The following is a 27,203-nucleotide window of genomic DNA, read 5'->3' as shown; positions in this document are numbered from 1 at the left end:
CTTCATCTTGTTTTCTTATGTGTTCTGGGGCAACAGGCAATATAAAAAGTTAAATTGGTAAAACATATGTTAGATAATGTTAATTTCTAAGAAGAAAAAAGTAAAATAGGAAAGGAGATATGAACTATCCAGAGCAAAGAGATGTTGAAATTTTATATGGGGTGGGCAGGGAAAGCCTTACTGAGAAGATGACTGTTGAGTAAACATCTGAATGGTGTGAGTGAACTTGCCATGTGGTTATCCAGGAGAAGAGTCCTTATTTGCTTTAAAAGCTTCAGGAGTATAAATGCCACATATTTACAAAGTACAGTATTTGAGAGTTTAATTGTAATTTTTTTCCAGTCCCTCTGAAGATGGCAAATGGGAACTGAGGTAAAATTAAAATCAGACATTTTATTTAGAATTCACAGTACTGAATAAAGGTTAAAAAATAAAAACCTTGAAATTATTATTATTACTTTTTGGTAAACTTTTGGCATTTATCTTCTGAAATTATCAAAGCTTAGAATGGTACCAAGACTTTTTTGGGATATAGTATATATGGAAAAGATTGCTACAGTAAGTCAAAGTGGCCATTCCAAGATGTAAATTATATCAAAATGCCCACTTTCAAACCTTATGTACATGTAAAGCCTGCCTTTTACCTTCATCAACATAAATTAACCATAAAGTGAATGAAGTTTTTCTGTGAGAAAGATACAGAAAGATTTCTCTGGTATGTGGAAGCTCTGTCAAGGGAATGAAACTGTTTAAGGCTTGAAACCGTTAACTTTGTTGACCAATACTGGATCATTTCTTCTGCAGAGTTGTCTTATAGACTAATTGTGCCCCTGAGGTGAAGAAAGGAAAATAGATTTTGAAAAATGAGAGTGGAAGGGTCAACTAAAGCCATTCTTTCATAGACCATATCAGGAAAATAGCTTGTGTGGTTTTTCAAATTTCTACACTTTACATTTTTAAATGAGTTGAAAAAGTTAAATTTATGGCTTTTTAATTGCTGTCAAGCAGTCTCAGACAAGAATACTCAAGGGAATATTTATGTTTTATAAGTTGCTTCCTTACTTTTTCCTCAAACCTCATGAATTTCTAGTGACAAGCAACCTTTGAATTTACTGTAATTTAAAATTTCACTGCAGCTGAATTAGCAAAATACCTTCCAAAGAAATAACTTGTAGCAGCCAGAACTCGGGAAGAATTACAGGGTTTGCAAAAAAAACTGCTTTGCAAATGTTTAAGTTCAGTACTGTGCCATTTTAAACTACCAGTTTCCTTACAAAATGTAGGGAACATTATTACTTTTGTAACATTTGAAACTGGGGGTTAATAACCAAATTTTTGAAATTTTGTATAATTGTTATATATTATTCTATTTTTGTGATGGGGAGCTGTTATGGAGTCTTTCTTTTGAAAAGGAGCAGTGGGAGGAGTTATTTTTAAGGAAGCCTATTTATTCAAAGGTTATTAGTATTTTCTAAAATTGAGAATATTTCTGTGGATAGTTATTGTTGGTCTTGGTCATTTAGGGTTGTTACCTTCAGTAGCCAAGTGAAACTTGAGTTTAATTGATGCCTCAGAAATATGGAAATCATCAAAATGAGTCTTGTAACCATAATATAATCTTATGTTGTATGAGTTTGTTTTAGTTAGAAGCCTGTTGTTTAAATGCATGTCATTTATCATAAACTTCTCTTTCTTAAGGTATCGCCAACTAAAACAGCAGTGGGAGATGAAAACTGAGGAGGCAGATTTATTACAAACCAAACTTCAGCAAAGCTCCTATCACAAGCAACAGGAAGAATTAGATGCTCTTAAAAAAATCATTGGTAAGACAGAAACATTGTGTGCTAATATGTTTCTACTGATAAACTTACCTTAGGTATTTAGAAATGCTCAAGTTTATTATATATTTATTTGCATTAGTTACTTTAAATATTTTAATTATTATTAGTAATAATTTTGTATTAATTTGCCCTTTTTTATTGGGTTGCTCATTGCTTGTTTTTATTGTTCTCATACATAAGAGTTCTGATTTTTTTCATAGGTTACCACACTACAAATATCTTTTTTCTTATGTGCTTGTCTTTTAGCTTTACATTTATAGTACTTTTGTTACACAGAATTTTTTAATGTGTAATTCAATTTATAGCTATCGCTGTCCTAAATTTTAAGAACCTATCATACCTTTAATCAGAATTTAATCATATATGGTAGTTTTAAATTTGTGTTGTTCTGTAGGACAATACTCACAGACTTATTTCCCCTGCTAATATTTTCTTTTTTTTTCTCTCCTTTATAAAATTAAAAATTCAGCCATTTCACTCACCTCCCTGACTCCCTGTCTCTAGGAACCACCAATCTTTTCTTTGTATCTATGAGCTAGGGTATATCAGAGTCCACGTATAAGTGAGATCATATGGTATTTATCTTTCTCTAACTTATTTCATTTAGCATAATGCCCTCAAGGTTCATCTGTATTATTGCAAATGGTAGGATTTCCTTTTTTTTTTTTAATGGCTGAATAATATTCTGTTGTATATATACACCAGTTTCCTTATCCATTTGTCCATCAGTGGATTCTTAGGTTGTTTCCATGTCTTGGCTGTTGTAAATAATGCTGCAGTGAACACGGAGGTGCAGATACTTTTTCAAGTTAGTATCTTTGGTTTCTTCAGACAAATGCTCAGAAGTGGAATGCTAGATCATACAGTAGTTCTATTTTTGATTTTTTGAGGAGCCTCCATACTGTTTTCCATAGTGTCTTCACCAATTTACTATGCCACCAGCAGTGCACAAGTATGCTCTTTCTACACATTCTTGCTATCACTTGTTATTTTTTTTATAATAGCCACTCTTATGGTTGAGGTGGTATCTCATTGTGGTTTTGATTAGCATTTCCCCGATGATTAGTGTGGAGCATCTTTTCATGTACCTGTTGGCCATCCGTGTGTCACTCTGCTTAATGTGTATTCAGGTCCTCTGCCTGTTTTTTGATTTGATTGTTTTTTTTCCTACTGAGTTGTATGAGTTCTTAGTATATTTTAGATATTAATCCTTTATCAGATACCTAATTTAGAAATATTTTCTCCTATTCAGTAGCTGCCTTTTAATTTTGTTGATAGTTTCCTTTGCTGTGCAGTAGCTTTTTAGCTTGATGTGGTCCCACTTGTTCATTTCTGCTTTTGTGACCTTTGCTTTGGTGTCAAATCCAAAAATCATCAAAACCTATGTGAAGGAGCTTACTACCTGTGTTTTCTTATAGGAGTTTCATGGTTTCAGGTCTTACATTCAAGTCTTTAATCCCTTTTGAGTTAATTTTTATGTGTAGTGTTAGATAATGGTCCAGTTTCATTCTTTTGCAAGTCCAGTTTCCTTGCACCATTTATTGAATAGACCATCTTTTTGCCATCGTATAGTCTTGACTCCTCTGTCATAAATTAATCAAGCATGTATGCATAGGTTTATTTTTGGGTTCACTATTCAGTAGTTCCATTGATCTTCGTGTCCATTTTTAATACCAACAGTGTACTGTTTTGATTACTTTAGCTTTGAAATATAGTTTGAAATTGGGGAGTATGAGTCCTTCAGCTTTGTTGTTCTTTTTCAAGAGTGCTTTGACTATTTAGGTTCTTTTGTGGTTCCATACAAATTTTAGGATTATTTATTCTATTTCTGTGAAAAATGCCATTGAAATTTTGATAGGAATTGACTTGAATCTGTAGATTGCTTTGGGTACTGTGGACATTTTAACAATATTCTTCCAATCCATGAGCACAGAATATCTTTCCATTTATTTCTGTCATCTTCAATTTCTTTCATCAATGTTTATTTTCAGGTATTTTCTTTTTGATGCAGTTGTAAATAGGACTGTATAGAAACACGACAGATCTTTTATATATATTGGTTTTGTATTCTGCAACTTTGCTGAATTTGCTTATCATTTCTTTTTTTGATGGAGTCTTTAGGGTTTTCTGTTTATAACATTTAATCTGCAAATAGTGACAGTTTTACTTCTTCCTTTCCGGTTTGGATGCATTTCTTTTTCTTGTCCAATTGCTATAGGACTTCCAACACTATGTCTAAAAGTGGAGAGTGGGCATCCTTATCTTGCTGATCTTAGAGGAAAAGCTTTCAGCTTTTCACCACTGAGTATGATGTTAGTTGTGAGCTTGTCATGTATAGCCTTTATTATGTTGAGGTATGTTCTCTTTATACTTCATTGTGAGTTTTCATCATCAATAGATGTTGAATTTTCTCAAATGCTTTTTCTGCTATTGAGATGAACATGACTTTATCCTTCATTTGTTAATATTATATATCACATTGACTGATCTGCAGATGTTGAACCATCCTTGTATCCCTGGAATAAATCCCACTTGGTCATGGTGTATGATCCTTTTCATGTATTGTTAAATACAGTTTGCTAAAATTTTGTTGAGGATTTTTGCACTTGTAATCATCAGAAATAATAGCCTGTAATTTTCTTTTCTCGTGGCATCCTTGTCTGGTTTTTGACATCAGCATGATGCTTTGTCTGCTTTTTGGAAGAATTTGAGAAGGAAGGATTGGTATTAATTCTTTGAATGTTTGTTAGAATTCACCAGTCAAGCCATCTAATCCTGGACTTTTGTGGTTGGGAGGTTTTTGGTTACTTACTAAACCTCCTTACTAACAATCTCTTAGATTTTCTGTTTCATCATGATTCAGTCTTGATAGGTTGTCTCTTTCTAGGTAATTTATTTTCTTCTAGGTTGTCTGGTTTGTTGGTGTAAAATTGTTCATAGTAACCTTTTATGATTCTGTGGTATCAGTTGTAACATCTCATCTTTTATTTCTTTGAGTCTCTTTTTTTCCTTAGGTCTAGCTAAAAGTTTGTCAGTTTTAAAGAACCAGCTTTTAGTTTCATTGATTTTTTTTCTATTTCTTTCTAGTCTCAATTTCATTTATTTCCACACTGATCTTTGTTATTTTCTTCCTTCTACTAACTTTCCATTTTGTTCTTCTTTTTGATGCAATTGTAATTGGGATTATTTAGTGTATAGAAGAAACACAACAGATTTTTGGTGTAAAGTTGTTTGAGATTTTTTCTTGTTTCTTGAGGTAGGCATTTATTGCTATGAACTTCACTCCTAGAAGTGATTTTGCTACATCTAATGTAAGTTTTGTATGTTATATTTCCATATTTTACAAAGTATTTTTTTATTTCTCTTTTGATCTTTGTAGTGACATTTCTACAATGAATAGTAGTGTAGGAAATTGTGTACTTGTGGCTTTCAGGGTTATATTTGTACTTAGGTCCTAACACTTAACAGTATGTGTCAGTTGTGACCACAACATGCTCATTCTTACTTTTTTATTTTTTAGTTTATAAATTTAGAGGTAATATGTTTCCTATGCTTCATCCTAGGCATGTTCTCACAATGTTGCTCTACTTTAATAAGAGATTTCTTGAATAAAAATAAATGAGCAAGGAACACTAAGCTTGCTTATGAAGTTAATTGTAAGCTTTCTTATAACTAAAATAAAAATACCATAGTTGTACTCTCAGCCCTGGTTTTAGGAAGCATACAGGCATGTAAAAAGATGGTCTGTGATCTTTTTATAAGTTAACTTGTAGGTAAAGGTTATGTTATTCAATTTCATGTGATTGGAAGTAATTTCTTTATAGATTGTTAGATAATTCAAGTATGGCTCTTAGGCATGATCTGTGTTTCAACATACCATTTCTAGAATAAGGTTAGAACAGTTAATTTTTTAAAAACTCTTGCCTCCAACTTTCCAAACCTTCTATTGAAAGTTGAATTTGTAAGCCATTATCTATAATTGTTAATAGTTGAAAGACCTCATTTAGGCATATTTGCCTGCTTTATAATGCAGAGGAAAGTGAGGAGACCTTAAAAAACACCAAAGAAATTCAAAAAAAAGCAGAAGAAAAATATGAAGTATTGGAGAATAAAATGAAAAACGCAGAAGCTGAAAGAGAGAGAGAACTGAAGGATGCACAGAAAAAACTAGATTGTGCCAAAACGAAAGCAGATGCTTCTAGCAAGAAAATGAAGGAAAAACAACAGGTAATAACTTGTTTTGAAATGGAACTAATCTTTTAACATCAACATAGAACTGAAGGTTGTAGACCTTGACCTTATTCATTGTTATTTATCACAAAATCCAAAAGTGAGATGTACTTCTTTAGGAGACGCATTACACATCTTATGAACCAGATTAAAATACGCTTTACTCTGAAACCCTGTAATTAAGTGTCATATAATTTTGAGTAGGGTTGCATTGGCTTGCTAATTTTGGAGAAAGAGCAAAGTTACCTTTTGGTAAATGTTTCATTCAAGAGCGGACCAAAGCTCATATCACATAAGCAGAGCTATGTCATATCAGAGATTCACTGTTGACATTTCTGTTTGATCATCTTTGTGAATGTACACTGTGAAAGAATGATGTAAGACCAAGCATGTTATATTTACAAAGTGCTATTCGATCGTAGACTGGTGATATCTGATTACATCTTTTGGATAGTGCCAAGGCTGGAAATTGAACCTCTGTCTACAAAGGCTGTGCTTAATCACTGTTTTATACAATTTCACTTAAATCTAACTTTTCTTCATAGTTTTTGTTTGTTTTGTTTTTGTTTTTTATCCTCACCTTATGATTCTGTCATAGTTTACACAGTATTTTCTAAAGAGCTAAAGGCTGTAATGAGGAAGAAGAAAATTGAGACTGATTTTTTTTGTCATTGAATAATTGTTTTTAAAAGGCTTTACTTCTGTTAATTTATCTGCTATGTAGAATTCTATATTGTTTATCCGTATAGGAATAAGAGTTTATACAAAGGAAATAGTTTATACAAAGTTCTTTGAACCCATAAAAATTGTACGTACATTTGTCTTTTTTTTTTTAATGTAGAAAAATAAATTTCCTTTTCCCTTTTTCTTTGGAATCAGCTTACATGTTTTGGCAGTTGAGTATTACTTACTTGAGAATCTTACTAATTTTGTTGACACGGATGTATTTATTTTTCAGTAGTTAATAACCTGTTGAATGCCCAGATACTGTGTTTCTTATAGGAAGTTGAAGCTATCACCCTGGAGTTGGAAGAGCTCAAGAGAGAGCATGTATCCAATGAACAACAGCTTGAAGCTGTAAATGAAGCTATCAAATCCTATGAAGGTCAGATTGCAGTAATGGCAGCTGAGGTGGCTAAAAATAAGGTAAGATTGTTTACCATATTAGAGAAATTACTTCTGAAATGGTGGCTTGAAGATGTTTGACTTCGAGGTCTCAGTCTCTTCACTCTTGTCATAATGAGAGGTAAAATGATGATTATCAATCCAGAAAGAGACCTGAAATAATAGTACTAATTGTTTTCGTCCAGGTCTGTTTAGAAGACAAAAACTACCACAGCTATTTGACCAGGCAAAGTTTAAAGAAAAATTATTAACTATAATAGGAGTTTGGAATGATGCAGGATTGATTGCTGAGAGATAAAGAAAACCCTAAAGACTATATGAACAGCAGATACAGGGAACAGTCATTACCCATAAGGCTGAGGCAGTGCACCCCTGGAAAGAACAAATCTGGAAAGCAGCCACATTCTACCTGCAGGGCTGAGAACCACATCTAGTTTAAGAAGACATAACTGTGGCCCGCTGGTGGTGGAGTTTGGTGTAGTACTAGGGGAAATCATGTGTAGGAAAGTGCTACATGGGGGGTGCTTAATAGGAAATAGCTTTCCAGGATGCTAGGGGGACTGGCCATGGGGAGGTGCCCAGCCTGAGGACATGCTGTGAAGCCCTGGCTTCTGGGTTGCCAAAGGAAGCCATGTAAGTTGCCATCCCCTGCACATGACAAGCTTGCTTTTGAGAAAAGCACATCAGAACCAAGAAGTCAAGCCCCTTCCTTCTGCAGTGTCCCTACAGCATCCTTTACTGATGAGGCTTCATATTGTTTCACCTGGCAAGGGAGAAATGTTCCCATCTCAGAAGCAGGAAGTAAAGGGTGGATTTGGGGCTGAGGGGCTTTCAAATGTTATGAAGACATTTCTGTTACCAACAAGTATTAGAAATGGTCATACCTTCTTGACCCTTTTTTTAAATTTGAACTTGATTTCTGTTTTGTTTCATATTATTTATACTCCCACTTTTTAAAATTGGGATGCAATTGGCATAACATTTATATTAGTTTCATGTTTACAATGTAATGATTCAATATTTGCATAATTATGAAACAATCACAAGTCTAGTAACCGTACATAATTACAAATTTTTTTTTCTTGTGATGAGAACTTTTTAAGATGTACTCTCTTAGCAACTTTCAAATATATAATAGTGTTATTAAATATTGTCACCATGCTGTACAAAGTGTACCACTTTTCTTTTTTCGATATAACTTTCATTTTTAAGTTTCTGTTGTGTGGCTGCATAGATGCTGTTTTTGTAAGTACTATATCATTGATCTTCATCTTAACTAAAATGTAATAGCTTTTAAGAGGGGAGTTCCATCCATTTACCTACATGGTGTTTTTGCCTTACTTTTGTCATCTACTTTTACATCTTCTGTTGTTTTTCCCTTGAGATGATTGTTTTAATTGTAGCATGAAGTGTTTTAGAAAGTAGTTCGTTCCTCTTCATTCTGTTTGTGGTTAAATTCAAATTTGGGTTTTTTTTTTTTTTAATACATTATCAAATCAATAGCAGAATAACAATTCTTTACTCTTTCTTGAAGATAAGGGATAGAAATGCTTTTCAGCTTTGTGTTTTGTGTTGCTGATTACGTTTTCTACAGTTTTTTTTCTGTCTTCTGACTTGTCTTTTAATCTCATATTTTTCATCTCATGTCATTCCTCCATATTTTCTACCATCTTTCATGGACATCATGTGGAATTTTTAAAAATTAGGTGTCGTATTTCTAAAGAGAAATGTGGAAGTAAAATAAGCCACTTCTTCCTTAATCTAAATAAAGTCAAAACATGTACATATTTCTAAAAAGAGGGTAGAATTTCCATTTCTCTTTGTGGAAAACTATACAGTGGATCACTTAGTTTGTAAAGGTTGTTCTTCTAGGCTCTATATCCTAAGTTGTTTCCATTTGTTGATAAGAGTAACTAAGGACACTCTCAGGGAGCTAAGAAGAGAAATTGCCTAACTAATTAGGTTCAAATAAAACTAAAATTTTATTTTTGCTCAGTCTTAAGTGATAGATTTCCTTAGTTTTTTCTTACCATTGTAAAGATTGAAACAGCCGTACCTGTGATGCAGTCTTCAACCTCTAGGCATAAGAATCTTCTTCATAAACACGTTTTTGTCATGGATTTTTGTTTGGGGTTTTTTAGATGAATGCTGTGATTTATCTTCCTTCTGCAAAGGACCTTTAATGACACAAATTAAACATTATAAGGAAATTAAAGCACTTATGGCGCATTTATAACCTAACCATAATGTCAAGTATTGTTTATTGCTCAAAATTATCTTGCTTTCTAATGAGCATGCCTAAAAGATTCCTAAATTTTTACTAGTGCTTTTCATCACTTACAGAGATCTGTTCTTCCTGAGAGTCTTTTAGCAGGTTGTTCTACTTCTTAGTTTTCCCCCTACCTAAATCTGAATTGAGGTAGGTTTTTCTGTTTTCAGACATTTGTGTGAGTTTGTGACCGTATCTTTACGAGAAGGACTTTTAAGATATAGCAAAGAGGTTTGAAGGGGAGGAAGTGAGAGTTGGTAGACTAAATCCCAGCTGTAATTATCACTTTGGAGGTTGAATAACTTCAACCTCGGGAGGTAAGGGATAGTGAAAATCAGAGCAAGAAGTTTTTCTTTGTGCCACAGATCTATTTCTTCAAAAAAGTTTCTCTTCCTCTTCCATATCTCCATTTTGACCCCTGTGCTAGAACCAAACACTCTGACCTTCTATTGCCACTGGTAAAATCCATATGGCTTACTTCTGTAGAAGGGAAAGGAACAAATGCCAGCTTACCTTACTTACACCCTATTCTTTGCCCCTCCTAATAAATGTCATTTAAGAGTCTGTCAGATTATCTTGTAAACTTCCCCAAAATGCTACTTTTTTGAGAGACCTCAAAGGTCAGAGTCCAGTAGTCCCTCCTCCTCCCACGTGATCCCAGTTAACACTGTATCTTGTAGAACCCTTGCTTTCAGCATCCCACCCTTTTTAGTTTTTTTCTAGTAGTAATATGTTTTCACTTATCTGTAAATTCATTAGTCATTTTAATGGGAATATAGAATGTAGAGGGTTAGATGACTACCTGTCTGTAATCACATTGTCGTCTTGCCCAGAAGTCTGTTAGATGATCTTTCAGTAAACTACAAGTATCTTCATCTTACCTTGCTATATGTTGTCTTCTAATTATTTGTTTCAGGAGTTAGTAAATAAAGCTCAAGAAGAGGTGACCAAGCAAAAAGAAGTGATAACAGCCCAAGACAGCATAGTTAAAGCTAAATATGCAGAAGTAGCAAAACATAAGGAGCAAAACAATGAATCTCAGCTTAAAATTAAGGAACTGGACCACAACATCAGCAAACATAAACGGGAAGCTGAAGATGCTGCTGCAAAGGCATGTTTGTGCTGTTTGTTTTTACCCTTGATCAGATTTTTGCCTCTGGGTTGTTGAAATATTCTGGTAAAGTGCTCAATGAAGAACTTACTATAAATGGCAGAACTATCGTGTAACATAATTTTAAGGCTTACAACTATGTTAACTGCTCCTCAGCAAATGGCAAAAATGTTTTATTTTTAAATTTAATTTCAGGTGTTTACTGCATCTCCCAGATATTTTTAACCAAATATTAAGTGGTCTCCCATGGAAATGACTGTTTTTTATCCCCAGTTGTTCAAAGAACTAATTATTAATGTATTAGTAATAATATATTCTTTACCTTATTACAGATTGAATTTAGGGAACTCACAGAGAAATATACACAGGCAACTTCTAAGATAAGGACTTAACTGGTTTCTGGATGTCCTTATAAGGATCAGTATAGTCAGTTTTTGCAGCCTCATTTGAAATGTTTTGCCAGGAAGTTATCTTTTTAAAGTTATCTCACAGTTTTTTGTTCACTCTTGAAGTTTCTTTCTTTCATGTGTCAGAGTGTCCTAAGTTCTTTAGAGAGAATATGTGGTTTTGCAGAAATTCATTGCTTAGTTAAGAAATTGCATTTATGTGGTCTTAATAATTCACTCACCATGTTTTCTGACTGGTGTGTAATAGTTTGGTGCCTTTTAAATCTTTTTAGTATCATAAAAGTACAAGAGATTTAACTTCAAAGAGATCAGAACACAAAACAGTCGTCCACCCTCTCTGAAAGAATCATGAGTACCTGTTCAGGTTCATTATTTTTTATGGCCACGTCATAATATCTTAGTATTTTATTAATATTGATTTCCCATCAGCCTAGTAGCCTAGTATTAGTAGATTCACTGAACCAATGCTAATATTACTGTTAGTAGTTTTTTTTTTATAATTGAAAATGCTAGTATTGGTGATTGCTAGGGGATTTTATTTACAGTTAATGGAAGGGGGTAGAAAGAGGGACTTGCAAGCAGAACTGCTAAAAAGTCAAGGATTCTTTGAAATACGTAGTTTATCAGATATTTATTGCATACTATGCCAGGCCCTAAAGATACAAGAATGAGCAACATGAACACAAAATGTGTTCGTAGAGCTTATAGATCAGCAGGAAAGAAAGACTAGAAATGATCACTTTACTTTGGACTGTAGTGGTGAGACTGTACCCATGGAATTAATAAGGATGACTGACAAGGATTAGATTCTACCAGTCAGAACCATCCTTAAACAATTCTAGTAGAAGAAAGTTTTCCTTAAACACCAAACTAAAAAACTTTAATTGGTTATATTATATGAAGAAATATTTTACTGTGCCGTGTCAAAAAAAGGTGGCAAGGGGATGGAGTCAATATTTAGGACAGTTTTTTACTTAGATTATAATCTGAAGAATTATTAGATATCAGTCAGGATTAGACTTCTGTGATTTAAGTATTATAAGACTTAACTTTCACAGTTTTTTTTTTGAAGCAATAGATTGAATTTGGTAAAATCTGAAGCCTCATCTGACTTTACATTTCATTATAATGGAGATGTTTTATGTATGTGTATAAATATATGCACACACTTTGTAACTGTTTCTCTTGAGTTGGCTCTTATTCTAATGCTTAAGTAATAGGAAGATCTTTTTCTATATAGTCTCAAGTTTCTTACCTATCCTCCAGGTTGAAATAGTCATACTTATTATAGGTTCACTGTCAACAGTGAGTCTCATTTTTTCTCAAATGAGAAACTGTAGGGGTTTTCTCCAAAATGTTTGATTTAAAATTAGTAAATATTTAAGAAACTAATTGTAAGCAATGATATCATTCTATTATCATCATCATATGTGGCTAGGTGTCCAAAATGTTGAAAGATTATGACTGGATTAATGCAGAGAAACACCTCTTTGGGCAACCCAATAGCACCTATGATTTCAAAACTAACAACCCAAAAGAAGCTGGTCAGAGACTTCAGAAGTTGCAGGAAATGAAGGAGAAACTTGGAAGAAATGTCAACATGAGAGCTATGAATGTACTGACAGAAGCTGAAGAGCGGGTAAGTCACTTTGCTGTGACTATCTGGCCACTTTAGAAGATGAGTAGCATTGATGGCTTTATATGACCTCCGAGGCAATTATTAGAGTCAGTCTTTTGCATGATGCTTTTTTGATAACTTGTTGTGTTTTCCTTTTCTCCCTTTTCAGTTATTTCTTATTTGATTCTTTTTGCATTGTCAGTTATATATTCTGTTGTATCTTGAATGATTTTTCCACTGGCTTTTCCAGCTCCTTTCTTATTTTTGGTGTAAATAAAAACAACACTTTTGATTATGTTAACTCCTCACATTTCTATCATTTCTTTCACTTGCCTTTTTTTTTTAAATTTCTTTATTTATTATTTTTTGGGGGGTACACAGAGTTCAATCATCTGTTTTTATACACATATCCCCATATTCTCTCCCTCCCTTGACTCCCCCACACTGTCCCCGTCCCAGTCCTCTAAGGCATCTTCCATCCTCGAGTTGAACTCCCTTTGTTATACAATAACTTCCCACTGGCTATCTATTTTACAGTTGGTATTATATATATGTCTGTGCTACTCTCTCGTTTCGTCTCAGCTTTGAAAGGCTTTGAAAAATAGGGTACAGGTTTCCCCCACTGTCCAAAAGTAGTACATTCTTGTGAAACCTTTCCTATGCTGAAATGGTATAAAGTGAAGAAGCAATTACCTTAGGGCACATCTTTCTAACAGATGCACGAAATAAACTGAGATAAAGCACAGATGCTCCTAGACACAGTTCAAAGCTGTGGTGGCTTGATGCCAAGATGCTCAGTGTTGTTCCCTGTGAGAAGCTTGATGGTGCCACTCTCCCTGCTCAGGGTGTGCGCTGCTTCCATAAGGGCTCACTGCAAAACACATGCTGAACACTACTTGTGCTTTCTTATAAAAGTGGTGTAAAGTGAACTTTTGAAAAGTGTATTCTGCTGTCTGCCTCCTCACCAGTCACTCCATAGCTGCTGTCTTCCTTTGACTGTGGTGTATGCTGGAACCATTACATAAGTAAATGGCTAAAATTGTTATATACATAAACACTGTTTTACTAATCTGTAAATCCAGCAGCATCTTCTCTGTTTTAATGCTCTCAGTTACTTAATAATGTTATCTGGCTCTCCTGCCTTTTATAGTCTGCATGTCACTAGAAAAACCCAAAGGGGAAAGCAGTTCCTATTCTTGGCTCCATAGGAAATAGCAATCTGAGTAATTTTATATTATACCTTCTTTAATTCTGTAAAATTCTGTTTGAATTACTGTAACAGAGTTAATGAGAGCTCTGTAAAAGTGGTAATACTTATGAGCTCAATCACTTTCAATGAATTTTTTGGTAACAAGTTTTTTTAAACTGTTATTGACATAATATAGGTTCTTTGTAGCACTAATGTTAGATACTGAACAGACTAATAATGCACATGCTGTGATCTCTCTATAAAATGTTCCTGCTGGTTTTCATTTCTCCATTAAAGCTTTGCAATATATGGCTTCCCTTTTTGGAAGGGAAATATTTTGTCTGAATTTGAGCTGCTTAACATCATGAAACGTGTTTACTTTTACTTGTTTGTTTTCATTAGATAATAACTGGTGCTAATATTTTTTGAAAAGAATTTACCAACTCCCATCTCCTTACCAGAGAGGAAGGCTCTATTGTTGATCTGCAGCTGGCCTTTTGTTTTTTGTTGTATTTTGTGTCATCATATATAAGAAGCTATATGGAATTATTCAAGGAATGGTATAAAAATATGGCCAAGCTCCTAAAACCTCCTCTCCACAAAGGGGAGGGATGGCACGGAAACTAGCAAGACTGGCTGGAGTTTTTTTAGAAAGAATTTGAAGCTTATTTGAAATGTGAGGCTTTGAGGAGAAGTAAGTTAAAAGGATTTTTAGACAGTTCTGCTGCTACTCATGGTTTATTTTCCCTCTGTAGCCTCCCTCAGCATTTTTTTCAGTAAATTTCTACATTAACCAGGGAAGGCCACTTTGAAGATGTGATGTTTGAGTGGAAACTTGAGGCACCAGTTATGTCAGAAATAGAGGAAGAACACTGCAGGGCCCAAAAGGCTACAGTGAGTGTGAAACTGAAAAAAAGACCACATGGCTGGAGCCTGGGGGAGTGTGATGCCAAAAATTCGTAGATAAATAAGAGCCAATTTATGTTGGACTTTATATATCATGGTGAAGAATTAAAGTTTTGTTTTTGTCACTGCTAAGATTGACCTTGCTGCTTAAGCATTCAGGGCTACTTCTGAGTTTACATATGGACAGCTTCTCCTTTTTGCCTTGGCTGTTAGGATGATAAGGGAATATTAGTGGAATCAAAATATTTCAACAACTTGTCCTATAAAATCTCAGTTATAGTAATTGAATTTTACATATAGATGATATATTTACTTTCCTCAATTTGGCTTACATTATAATTTATAACTCTTAATGTGGTATATCTTTTTGGTAAATAGGAGTTGTGTATATTGCATGTAAAAATAATGAAAGCTCTTTATTCCTGACTGAATTCTAGAATATAAAGAAAATTTTGTGTTTTCCCAATTACGTATGCCTTTTACCTTACTAGTATAATGACTTGATGAAGAAGAAGAGGATTGTAGAAAATGACAAATCCAAAATCCTTGCAACTATAGAAGACCTTGACCAGAAGAAAAACCAAGCTCTAAATATTGCTTGGCAAAAGGTATTTGAACCAAAAATTTTATCATTTTTTTCTGTATGAGGAGGATGGAAGATAATGTCGATAGGGTTGTACTCTATGATGAATTTGAAATAGCTAATTTTTGTTTGAGGCACGTGCTAATACCTGAATTAAAACCTTGTGGTATCTTGTCCTTTTGGACTTTACTACTGATTTGCAAAAGTAAGTTGTGTCATTCCCTCATGCTCTCATAGTCTACTTCTCTGGTTCCTAAGCTATATTAAATTTCTAACTTTCTAGGTTTCTGCATTTTTCCTTTTTATATGCTTTGCCAGGTCTGGGTTACTATTTGTCCTCTTTCCTTCTCATGAGATCATAGGTTCTAATATTGGATAGCATCTAAGGTTTCTTCCAAATATCTGCTATAGTCCCACTCATCTTCTCCTTAAAACTAGAAGCATTATCTGTTTCACATTGGAGAACCTCTAATTGTTGGAAAACCTCTCCAAACAACCCCTTCAGTTCTAACCTCTTCAGTTTCTCTTGACCAGACTCACAGAGGTCACATATTAGTTACAGAGGTCAAATATTAGTTCTAAGAATGTTTCTATACCAAGATTGTGTATGCCTTACCACTTACAAATTATTAATTGCATTTCAGAATTCATAAGTATTATGCATTCTTAGGTTTTTAGCAAAGCATTTTTATACATGTTAGATTAATAATTATAGAATTATAAAATATTAATTTTATATAATTATAATTATTTAAGAGCAGTTGCTCTGTCATTTTATATGAATTAATCTTAAAACAATTCCATAATTTTGATAATTATTGTCTCTATTTTATAAAGAAGGAACAAAAGCTTAGGAAGGGGAAATTGTCTAAAATCATTTTATAGTCAAAAGATAGAAAAACTGGAATTCTGTTTTCCTAATTAGAACTAAAGTTAAAATTGCCTTTTGTTGTTCTTTAAGAACTAGAACTGGGTAATAAACAAGGAAGTTCAGTATTCATTTCCAGGATTCATATTCAGCAGAATCCCAATTGCCATTTTGGTTTTGTTTTATGACAGCTTTGGCAGATTGCAAGGTTCTTTACTATTATTTCTACTTCCCTGGCTGCCTAGATTTGTCTCCTTTAGAATAATTCCTTAGCCTCTTCTGTGAAGTTTTCCATATATCTACCATAGCAAAAGACTCCTACTCAGAAGATTCCATAATTAATGTGCTGTTTGATACTTTAACAAGCCTGGGCCTCTAGGATTTACCTGGGCACCTTACCTCTTTTTTCTCTTTTTAATTCCTCAGGAACTTGATTTTTAGTAATGGCATTACAATTATCTCTTTTGATCATGTTGTTTTCTTGCTTTACAACTTATTTTCAGTGTTCAGTCTCCCCATAGTATTTGTCTGTCTTTTTAAAAATGCTTGCAAAAAGTTGGCCCCATTACTCTTGTACAATATGTGGATTTAACACTAGATCTGAGAGATTCTGTTTCTTGTTTTCCCCATGGTTCCTGGATTTAGTGTGAGTACAAATTTATCTTTTAAACTGATTTTTCCCCAGTCTTTAAAGTTCTCCCAAAGCAAGTTAAATTTATTGAGTGCTTATTATATATGTCAGGCACTATTCTCATATTAATTTTCTCACTCAATTCTCAAAGTAACCTAATGAGGTTACTTTGATAATTGTTATTATCAGTATTACGTACTTCCTTATGGCTTCAAGTATACTTGATTCAGAAAGCCAGAATATTTTAGGCATTGATTGTATTTTTTGTTTTTCTGTTCCCTTCTTAGCCTCATTGGATTTTCAAAATTTGATTTCCTATCTATGTTATTCTCTATCTACTAACTGATAAGTTTCTCTTTTCCCTTTTGGAGGAATTTCCACATGAGATCCAGGGTCATCTTTGGAATTTAGTAGCATTCCACTGTCTTACTTTTGAGCTGCCTCTCTCCTGCCTTGTCAAAAAAATTTAGAAAGAAAAGGGCGTTTATAAATACTATGCTGTCTTCCATCTTTCTCGCAAAAAAGACTGTGGTCCTCTCCCCAGTGTGATTACCTTGTCTAGCTCTGGAAATCTATCCCAGATAAAACTAGAATCTACTTTCTCTCTGTAGGATATTAGCATGTGTGCAGTTGTTCTTAAAATATGTGTTCCTTAGTAAATTTATATTTAGGAGACTTTATGTCTAGGAGATTTCCTCATTACTACAAATATTCATAAAATGTGTATTTGCACCTGAATTGTATACTTGAAGGTAGAGATTTCCCTAGAGATGTCCCTAGAAAGTAGAGATGTCAAATCTTTGTGGGTGTGTGGGGTGCGCACATGTGTGCATGTGTGTATACACTCTCAATTTTGTCTGCTGAACTCTCTAAAATGATTAGTCATGTCTTTGAGGACAGATGGCTGAATTCTCAGGTCATCGATCAAGTGTGTATGCACAAAAATTACCCTGTTACAGTCTAGAATGTTGGTCCTAAATCTCTACGTAATCTCCTATTGAGTCTTTATAGGGATAGGCCAGATAGCTTCTTAAGCCTTTTTCTTTTGGGTCTCAATCCTTTTCCTGTCCCTTGATACCTTAACTTCTTTGGCTGTGAGAAGAAGCATAGAAAAGAACCATTGAACACCTTTAACAGATCTGGTTTGATTTCATGCCTCTTTTTCTCCTAGACTTCACCCTAATCTTAGGCTTTTTAAAGTTAGCTGGTAACCACAGGCCTATCTTACCATACCAGTCAACAGAAAACAAATTTTTTAAGAGTACCTTTTATGCCAAAAAGAGTTTTTGTTTTTCTCCTCCAGCTGCAAGTTCAGTCTCCTATATTATCCAATTGTATGTCTCTGAGGATTTCTGCAACCATGCCTTTTGTTGTATCAAAACTTCATGGTAGAGTTAGAGATATAGCCTCTAGTTTCCCCTGGAAGTTAGAGCAAAGCTCAGTGAACTGTTTCTGTAAAGGGACAGATAAATATTTCAGAGCCATATAGTCTGTGTTTCAACCACTAGACTATATTGCTAGCAGCCATAGACAATATATAAATGAATGGGCATGGCCAGGTTTGTCATTTGAACCATAACTTGCCAACCTCAGAGCTAGAGTAACAGACAACAAAATGCTCCTGCTGGTTTGCATATAAAGACGTCATTTGATTGTTGTTGGAAAACTTTTTCTGATATGTTAATATCATTCTTTTTATCCAGGTGAACAAGGACTTTGGATCTATTTTTTCTACTCTTTTGCCTGGTGCTAATGCTATGCTTGCACCACCAGAAGGGCAAACTGTATTGGATGGTCTGGAGTTTAAGGTGGCCTTAGGAAATACTTGGAAAGAAAACTTAACTGAACTTAGTGGTGGTCAGAGGTGAGTAAGTAATCCCTCTGTGATAATTCCTCCTATTTTATTATAATCCATTATCTCATTGCCTCCCAACTTTATTTCAGATTTGCTTTGCTATCTTTGCATGTAGAATTTAAGGAGCCTAATATGTGAGATTATAAATTTTGGTTAGAACATTTGATTAAAGTAGAAGGCAACGAAGTAGAAATAAGGATTAGCAACTAGAAAACTAGACAGAATACATGAGAAACAATTATTTTCAGACACTGGAAAATGAATAACCCAGGAGTATGATACCTGAGAGAAGTGAAACAAAAATGCTGAGTCCAGTGTTTATCCTAGCTTTCTCCATAGGAGCAGTTTCTTGACTGCAGATGCAGGGAGGGAAACCCACACAAAGCCCAGTAGTCTTACTAAATGAAGGAAACAGATTAGAATTTGGGGAAGCCCCAGGGAGCTACACCTGAGCATTACATTTGCATTATCCCTAAAGTGAAGGCTATTTTAGACACAACTTAGCAAAGGTTAATTGCAGGTCCAACACTCTTTAAAGACAGACAATAAAGTTGAGACTGTAAACAACATAATCACAGTGTTCAGCATCTAATGAAAATTACTAGACCTAAATTAAGAAAATGTGATTCATAACCTAAAGGAGAAACCCAGAAATGACAGGGGATGAAACTAGCAGACAAGGAAGTTAAAGAGTTATATTAACTATTTCCAAGAATTACAAGAAAAAGAGAATGTGACGAGAGAAACGGAAGCTATTAAAGAAGAATCCAGTGGAACTTCTAGAGATAAAAAATATACCTGAAAGGAAAAGTTCACTGCATGAGATTAACAACAGATTTGACAGTATAAAAGAAACGTGACTGAATTTGAAGACATAACAATAGAATCTATTCAAGCCAAACTTAGAAACAGAAAAGTATAAAAACAAAAAGAGCTTCAGTGATCCTTGGGGCAATATTGAGTATCTAACATACATGTAATTGGAGTTTCAAAGGGAGAGGAAGAGGCAAAACAGAAAAATACTCAAGGAGATAATGGCCCCAGATTTTCCAGATTTGATGACATCTGTAAACCCACGTGCTTGATTTCTGTGAACCCAGATATGATAAATGCATACACCTACTTCCTGTATGTACAGTGACACAGCAAGGCATGTCATATAAAGTTGCTGAAAACCAGTGATTAGGAGAAAAATCTTAAAAGCAGTCAGAGGTAAAAGTCATATTCAATGCAAAGGAACAAAGATAAGAATGACTTCAGACTTGTCAAAACCTGTGCAAGCCAGAAGAGTGCTGAAAGAAAAATGTGTCAACCTAGAATTCTGTATCTAGTAGAAATATTCTTCATATTGAAGGCAATATATTTTTTCAGAAAAACACAATATGGAAGAATTTGATTCCAGCAGAACTGTACAAGTTAAAGGAAGTTCTCTGGTGAAAGGAAAATGATACCAAATGAAAACTTGGATCTACATAAATGAATGAAGAGTACTGGAAATAGCGTGTTCCAGGCTTCAGGAAAGTTTCTCCCAGCCTTACACAGTGGTTCAGACAATCAGCATACTGAGAGAAACTTACAAGGTCGTTTGGCCTAACTCCTTAACTGCAGAGAGCCAAATAAGTAAAACCCCCTGAGAGAAAATTGTGAATATTCATATAATTGAAGATGCTTATTAATTTTGCATTTTTTCCCCTGCAGGATGTACAGTCCATCATCCTTGGTTTGTTCTCATGTGCTCTATGCCATCAAGTAACTCTTCTCTTATGGATGTAGAAAATACTAAGACCTTAATTTCTCTTATGAAATCTTTTGTCGTTTTTAGGAATAGGATAGCAGTCCACTCTTTATTGTTCATTATTGATAAAATTCCTAAATATTTTAAGAGTCAAAAAAGACAGCTTCCGCTGCCTGTCAATCAAAATTGAATTCCACAATTTAGATCCCAGCATCTTTCATTGTTTTTGCCAAAGTCCTAGAAAATTTTTTGAGGAAAATAGAGAATGTATGCTTATTTTCTTACTGGAACCTAAAAATCATTTCCATAATTAAGGCAATATAAACTTATTTTCAGATATACCACAATCCAGCATAGTAGTTTAACTCTTGGTGAGTTATGGGGTTTTTTGTGTTTTTTGTTTTTTCCCTGAATAATTAAGTTTAAAGCTCAATGCCTTAAATATTTGGCACAGAGAAAGACATGGAAGAGTAATTTTAGGTTGCTTGAATGAGGTCAGCTACCCTCTATAGAGGTAAACATCAATTTGTTTGGTTTTTATTGTACTGTTTCATTCATTTCCTTTGCTAGAAATTTTGGTTTCACCTTCCTACACCCCCTCTGCTTGTACACAGAATTTTTTTCCCCCACCCTATTGAAATACAGCAAGTATTAGACTGACTCTAGTGCTGCATGCCAGGAGATATTTGAAGTTATAGAATTAAGTGTGGTACAGATGTTATTGCAATTTTAATTCTATTTTTAAGTAATTATAAATATTTGTGTTACAATAAACAAGGCTTTTAAATGAAATGTTTAAGAAGAATATAAGAATTACTGTATTTCTTCATACCAGATTAAAACAAAAGCAGCTACAGTTAAAGGGGATATAGAAGAGAACTGGAAAAGAGTTTCGTGGAAAGAAAGAAAAAACTATTAACACTAATATGATCTTTTCTTAAGGTTAGGTGCCAAATGCAACATTCTAATTATCTGACAGAAGGAAGAATATGTACCTGTTCTATTCAAAATAAAACTCATTGAAGAGAGAGAAAAATGGAAAGCTAAAGTAAAAGAAATATTTTAATATAACAAAAGTTTTTCGAGTTTGAAACTTGAGATTCTTTTTTCTATAACTCTTTCAGCTAAATGGGCACTATTCTTAATAATAACAGGATAGCAGATTTGTTTCAGTGCTTTGGTAAAAAGTGGTAAAATCAAGTTTTGACAGCTTTTCTTTTGGCTTTCTTTTTTTAGGTCTTTAGTGGCTTTGTCATTAATACTGTCCATGCTCCTCTTCAAACCTGCTCCGATATACATCCTGGATGAGGTAGATGCAGCCTTGGATCTGTCTCATACTCAGAATATTGGACAGATGCTACGTACTCATTTCACACATTCTCAGGTAATAACCAAAAAAAGCCTCAGAATAGTTCCTGGTATTTGCTTTTCTAAAACTACTCTTTAGTAATGGTCAATATAAATAAGATATTCAGGATTGAGGAATACTCAAGTGTTAAATGCCTCTTTAAGTATATACTTCTATTCAAATAGGTATGGAAGGAAAGAGGGTTTTGTCTCTTATTAAAGAAAGAACCTGGAATTTTAATTGTGGGTTGTAGCATGATGGAGAATCTAATTTTTTTTGTAATTTGGAATTATTTAGGGTAATTATTTTCTCTAGTTAGCTGCCAGAAGATGCACAATCAAAACAAGACTGTTTCAAGGATATACTTGAAAAATGTGTCAGAAGATCATTGGCACTTAATGGGGTACTCTTCATTCCTCCTAGAAAGTTGATTAAAAAACCCTTGAAACTAAAAACATTTTGTTTTTATTGAACTGTTGCTGCAGGAACTAGGGCTACCAAATATGATTGTGTAGATAATGCATTGAGCAGCTCTGGGGGGCTTCACTTATACCATAGTTATCATAGACTGTATATTTATTGTGGCAGTTTTTAGCAGCTAACAGTGGCATTTAGAGCTAGCAACAAGACAGTGACATTGACCGGAGAAGATAGCAATAAGCAGTCAACCAGTAGGACACAGTAACTTGGGTAATGAAGCACTCACAGTAAAATTAAGAGACTCCTAAAACTACACATGGAAAGAATTCATTGAGATGGCTAATAATAACTATTTATTACTTGCATTTGAGGATGTGCACTTGCTTGGAGCCAAGCATATAAATAGCAGAATCACAATATCGCCAAATGATTCTTAACCCCAGTATAAAAAGAGTGAACTTCTTCAAGGATGTTATAAAAAGTATTTTTTGTGCTGTTTTTCTTTTTCCCTTAAGTTCATTGTGGTGTCCCTAAAGGAAGGTATGTTCAACAATGCAAATGTCCTTTTCAAAACCAAGTTTGTGGATGGTGTTTCTACAGTAGCCAGATTTACTCAGTGTCAAAATGGAAAAGTTCCAAAGGAAACCAAATCCAAGGCAAAAGGACCCAAATGACCACATATGGAAGTTAAAAGTACAAATTTACTCTTTCACCTTGACTTGTTTTTTAAACAAACTTTTTAAGAACTTAAGATTCATATAATTTGTTTATATAAAAGTTTAATATTATTTTGTTACCTGACCCATTTTCTCTTCCTTTATATAATCACTTATAAATGAGTCAATTCCTGTTCTGAATTAGTGTTAACTATGGTCCAATTACTGTAATTGTGATTTTATGTGTGTCATCAAATGTTTTTTTCTAACACAAGTCTTTTATATTATTAGGGAGCCTAAGATACATAGTTGGTGGTAAATTTTCTATGTAAAAGCAAAAAAATTATAAAGAAACAGATGAAATTAAATTATAGGATAAATATAGCTGATAATCAGCTTTTAATAATTAGCTAATTCCTAAGGTAATATGAGTGTGTTTTCTATTGCTAATAATGTTATTCAGGTAAGGAAGAACTAGAAAGCAAGTAGCTGGACCAACAAAGGGAACACAGAAAGCCATTAGGCATGCACCTAGCTATTTGTGGTTACTTCCTTAAGGACAGTGCCAGATCCCTGATTTAGACTCAGGTGGGAAGCAGATCTTAAAAGACTTATGTCATTTTAATGATGTTTGAATATCATGTTTCGATAGGCTTAGGAATTGGTCTGTGCAGTCTTGTTTTTTAAAAATCTTTATAAGTATTTTAATAAACACTTGGGAGAAAAGTATGTTGCATGCTGCTCGCTGTTGCAAGCTTATCTTAAGTCTCCTAATATTTTCAAAGATTTTTGTCAGCCTTTTCATAATCCAATCAATAATCTATTAGTGAGTGAGAATATAGGAGCCAGCAGACTAAACCAAATTTATCTTTTTCCTTTAGTCTGATCCATATATATATATATATATATATATATATCCATCTGTTCTACCAAAAGGACTCAAAATTTGATGATTATTATATTTCTTAGTGTCCTCTGCTTTCCAGTTCAAAACCATGAATTTCCTTTAAGATTTCAAAAGATGGCACTAACAAACACCGTAAGAATACTGTATTTGGTTCTTAGTATCTCTTAGTACATGCCTAGAGCCATGTCTTCGAAACTCCAAATCTTCAAAGTTCTGACATGATCTAATCTGACCTTGGGTATGTTATTTTGGCCCCACATTTCTTCTTAATACTTGAATCTTAGTTCCTTTGTGGTATCCTTTTCCTAATATATGCTCATACTTCCTGGCCCTGAATTTAATATTTGTCATCCTTTATCCTCATACATACCTGAGGATATCAGATAACACCCAGGTAACTGATACTGTGGGCACATTGGAAAGACTGAGTATGGAATTAGTTCTGTCCACTGTGGAAGGAGAAGGAGACAAAGATATAAATGCTGAGTTACAGGAAGTCCAGTATCACATGCAGTAGATCTAAGTATATTTCTTTCCAAGTATATTGCAAATCATTTGCCAAAAAAGAATTACATCAAATCACAGTCACCAATATAGTATACCTGTTGACTACAACCTAATCAGCACTGACTGTTAATTTTAATACTTCTAATTTACTAGTTATAAAATGGTATTTAATTGCTGTTTTAATTATCATTTTGTAAGTAACTTGTGGGATTGAATATTTTGCATATGTACTAATTTTCTTTCCTCTGCTAACAAATTTTCTATTTGTTTGCTTTCCTAATTTTTGTCTCTGTATAATCTTGCTTTTTGATGGAAATCCTCAAACATATTAAATTTTTGTGAGTAATGTTGTCATTATTCTTTGATTAGGGGGAACACATTAAGGGGAATGGGAACATTTGTTTCACACATCTGCAGTAATGTATTTATTGAGCTTTTTCTATACATTAGACACTATTTTCATTTGCATATGTTTTCACACTTAATCATAGTAATCATCTAGTGAGGTAAGTAAGTACTGTTATCATCAGCACTATATAATTGAAGAAATTGAATTGAGCAGAGAAGTTAAGAAACTTGCCCACAGTGTTTATACAGTTAATGAATAGCAGAGCCAAGATACAAATCTTAGTAGCTGGTCTCCAGAACCTATTATACACTACCTGACAGCTGCAAACACCTGCATTTATTGTACACAGTAAATTTAAGAGAGGTCTGGATGACTAGTATGTACAATGTGAAAATTATCTTTGGGAAGAACCTCAGACGTTTGAAGAAGGGATTCCTTGTATTTTTATTCTGGCATTTCAGGTATGGTAATAGCAAATGCAAAGGCAAAGACTTGAGAATCCCTCTTCCATGTGGCGGAGTAATCTAAAAGGTCAGTACTCCCACAGTCATGTCATTTGCAAATAAGAGTGATGAGAGCTGACATATTTGACTTTTCCCCAAGATTAGGAGCAAGGTATTCAGTCTTTCACCACTGAATATAATGTTAGCAATAGGCTTTTGGTAGATATTCTTTATGAAGTTAAAGAAGTTCCCTTCTATTCCAAGTTTCATCATAATTTTGTCATGGATGGGTGTTGAATTTTCTCAATGCTTTTTCTGCATTGATATGACCAGATGACTTTTTCTTTACACCTGTTAATATTATGAATTTACATTGCTTAATTTTTGAATATTAAACAAGCCTCGTATCCCTGGAATAAACCCTACTTGGTCATGATGTATATTTCTTTTTAGGTATTGCTGGATTCTATTTGCCGATAGTTTGATCATGATTTTTGTGACCATGAGAGGCATTATTCTGTAGGGTTTTTGTTTTTTTTTTTCTTCTACTTTTTGGTTTTAGGGTAATACTAGATTTATAAAATGAATTTGGAAATGTTTCCTCTTCTGTTTTCTGGAGGGTTGTATAGAATTGGTGTTAATTCTTTAACTATTTTGTAGAATTTTCCTATGAAATCACCTGGGCCAAGAGATTTGGGGGGGGGGGGGGGATGAGTACAGTTTCTTTAATAGTAATTGGGCTATTTAAATTTTCTGTTTCATATTGGGTGACTTGTGATAGTTTGTGTTTTTTGAGGAATTGTTTCATTTCACCTAAACTGTCAAATTAGTGTATAGAGGTTATGGCATTTCCTCATTATCCTTCTGATGTCTTCAAGTTCTAAATTGATATCCCTTGCTTCATTCCTGATATTGGTAATTTGTGTTTTTTCTCTTTTAATCTTTGTCAGTCTTGCTGGAGGTTTGTCAATTTTATTGTCTCCAAAGAGTTTCAATTTACATTTTAACTACTGAATTTTTTTTGGAGTGTTTGTCTTAATATCCAAATGGTTTTCCTGGGAGCTTTTTTTGATTGATTTCTAGTTTACTTTTGTTATGCTCAGGAATCATACTTTGTATCATTTCAATTAAAAAAAATTGTTAGAAAATGATAAAGTAGCTCTATTAGAAAATTTAAAATGATACAAACTCAGTGGTCTAAGGTTCTACCTTAATTTTTTTTCTAAATAAGTAAGAAAATAAACCCAAATTAAATAGAAAGTAATAATAAAGGATAAAAATCAACAATGTATAAGACAGAAAAACAATGGAGAGAATCATTGAAACCAATCTCTGGGTCTCAAAGGAGCAACAAAATCAGTAGGCCTCTGATTAGACCAATCAGAGAAGTTACAAATCACTAACATCAGGGATGAAGGAAGAGTTCCCATTATGGATCTTAATTTATTTAAAGGATACAAAATTATGACCATTTTTATGCCAGTAAATTTGACAACTTAAGACAAAATGGAAAAATTAGGAAAATAAAGCTCACGAAAACTGACACAAAAAGAGATAAAAACCTGAACAGCCTCACATCTATGAATACAATTGAAATTATTAAGTACTTCCCACAAAGACAACTCCAATTCCATATAGTTTCTCTTATAAATTTTTCCATTCAAGGAAGAAATAACACATTATAATTACACAAAGTTTTTCAGAAAATAGAGGGGAAGGGAATACTTCCAACTTGTTTTATAAGGCCAGTGCTGTCTGATATTAGAACTTAAAGACGTTATTACAAAACAAGAAAATTACAGGACAACAGTCCTCATGAACATAGGAACAAAAATCCTGAAAATATTAGTAAGTCAAATCTAACAACATCTATAAAAGATAAGCCATTTTCAAGTTTTTTCAAGAGGTGGAACTGACATATTTATTTGGAAAAACAAGCATTGACCCTTCACAACATACACAAAAGTAGCTAAAAATGAGTCATAGACCTAAAGGTAATAGTTGAAACACTTCTAGACCATTTTGGTGGCCTTAGATTAGGCAAAGATTTCTTAGAACAAAAAACAAACTATAAAAAAAAAACAAATGGAACACTAAAAAATTGAAAATCTCTTCAAAAGACAAGAAAACAAAAAGACCACAGACTAGGAGAAATTATTTGCAATGTACAGAGTTGACAGGATTGAGTGCGAGATGTGTAAAGAA

At 33.7% G+C, this 27,203-nt stretch overlaps 1 protein-coding gene across 1 annotated transcript in view; it reads left to right on the top strand.

The window, feature by feature from the left end:
• Positions 1-25,658, top strand: part of SMC2 (structural maintenance of chromosomes 2) — a 53,308-nt gene extending 27,650 nt beyond the window's left edge. The window contains exons 17-25 of the mRNA XM_057724191.1: positions 1,699-1,823; positions 5,875-6,068; positions 7,074-7,217; positions 10,382-10,576; positions 12,422-12,622; positions 15,188-15,304; positions 18,482-18,642; positions 21,605-21,752; positions 22,652-25,658. Of these exons, the coding sequence (XP_057580174.1) occupies positions 1,699-1,823; positions 5,875-6,068; positions 7,074-7,217; positions 10,382-10,576; positions 12,422-12,622; positions 15,188-15,304; positions 18,482-18,642; positions 21,605-21,752; positions 22,652-22,810 (1,444 nt within the window). The 3' untranslated portion in view covers positions 22,811-25,658. The remainder of the gene's footprint in view (positions 1-1,698; positions 1,824-5,874; positions 6,069-7,073; positions 7,218-10,381; positions 10,577-12,421; positions 12,623-15,187; positions 15,305-18,481; positions 18,643-21,604; positions 21,753-22,651) is intronic.
• Positions 25,659-27,203: the final 1,545 nt, after the last annotated feature.

This window comes from Hippopotamus amphibius, chromosome 2, assembly GCF_030028045.1.
Source record: "Hippopotamus amphibius kiboko isolate mHipAmp2 chromosome 2, mHipAmp2.hap2, whole genome shotgun sequence".
In the NCBI taxonomy this organism is placed as follows: domain Eukaryota; kingdom Metazoa; phylum Chordata; class Mammalia; order Artiodactyla; family Hippopotamidae; genus Hippopotamus; species Hippopotamus amphibius.
Note: the sequence above shows the minus strand (reverse complement) of the source record. Positions and strands in the feature narration are given on the sequence as shown.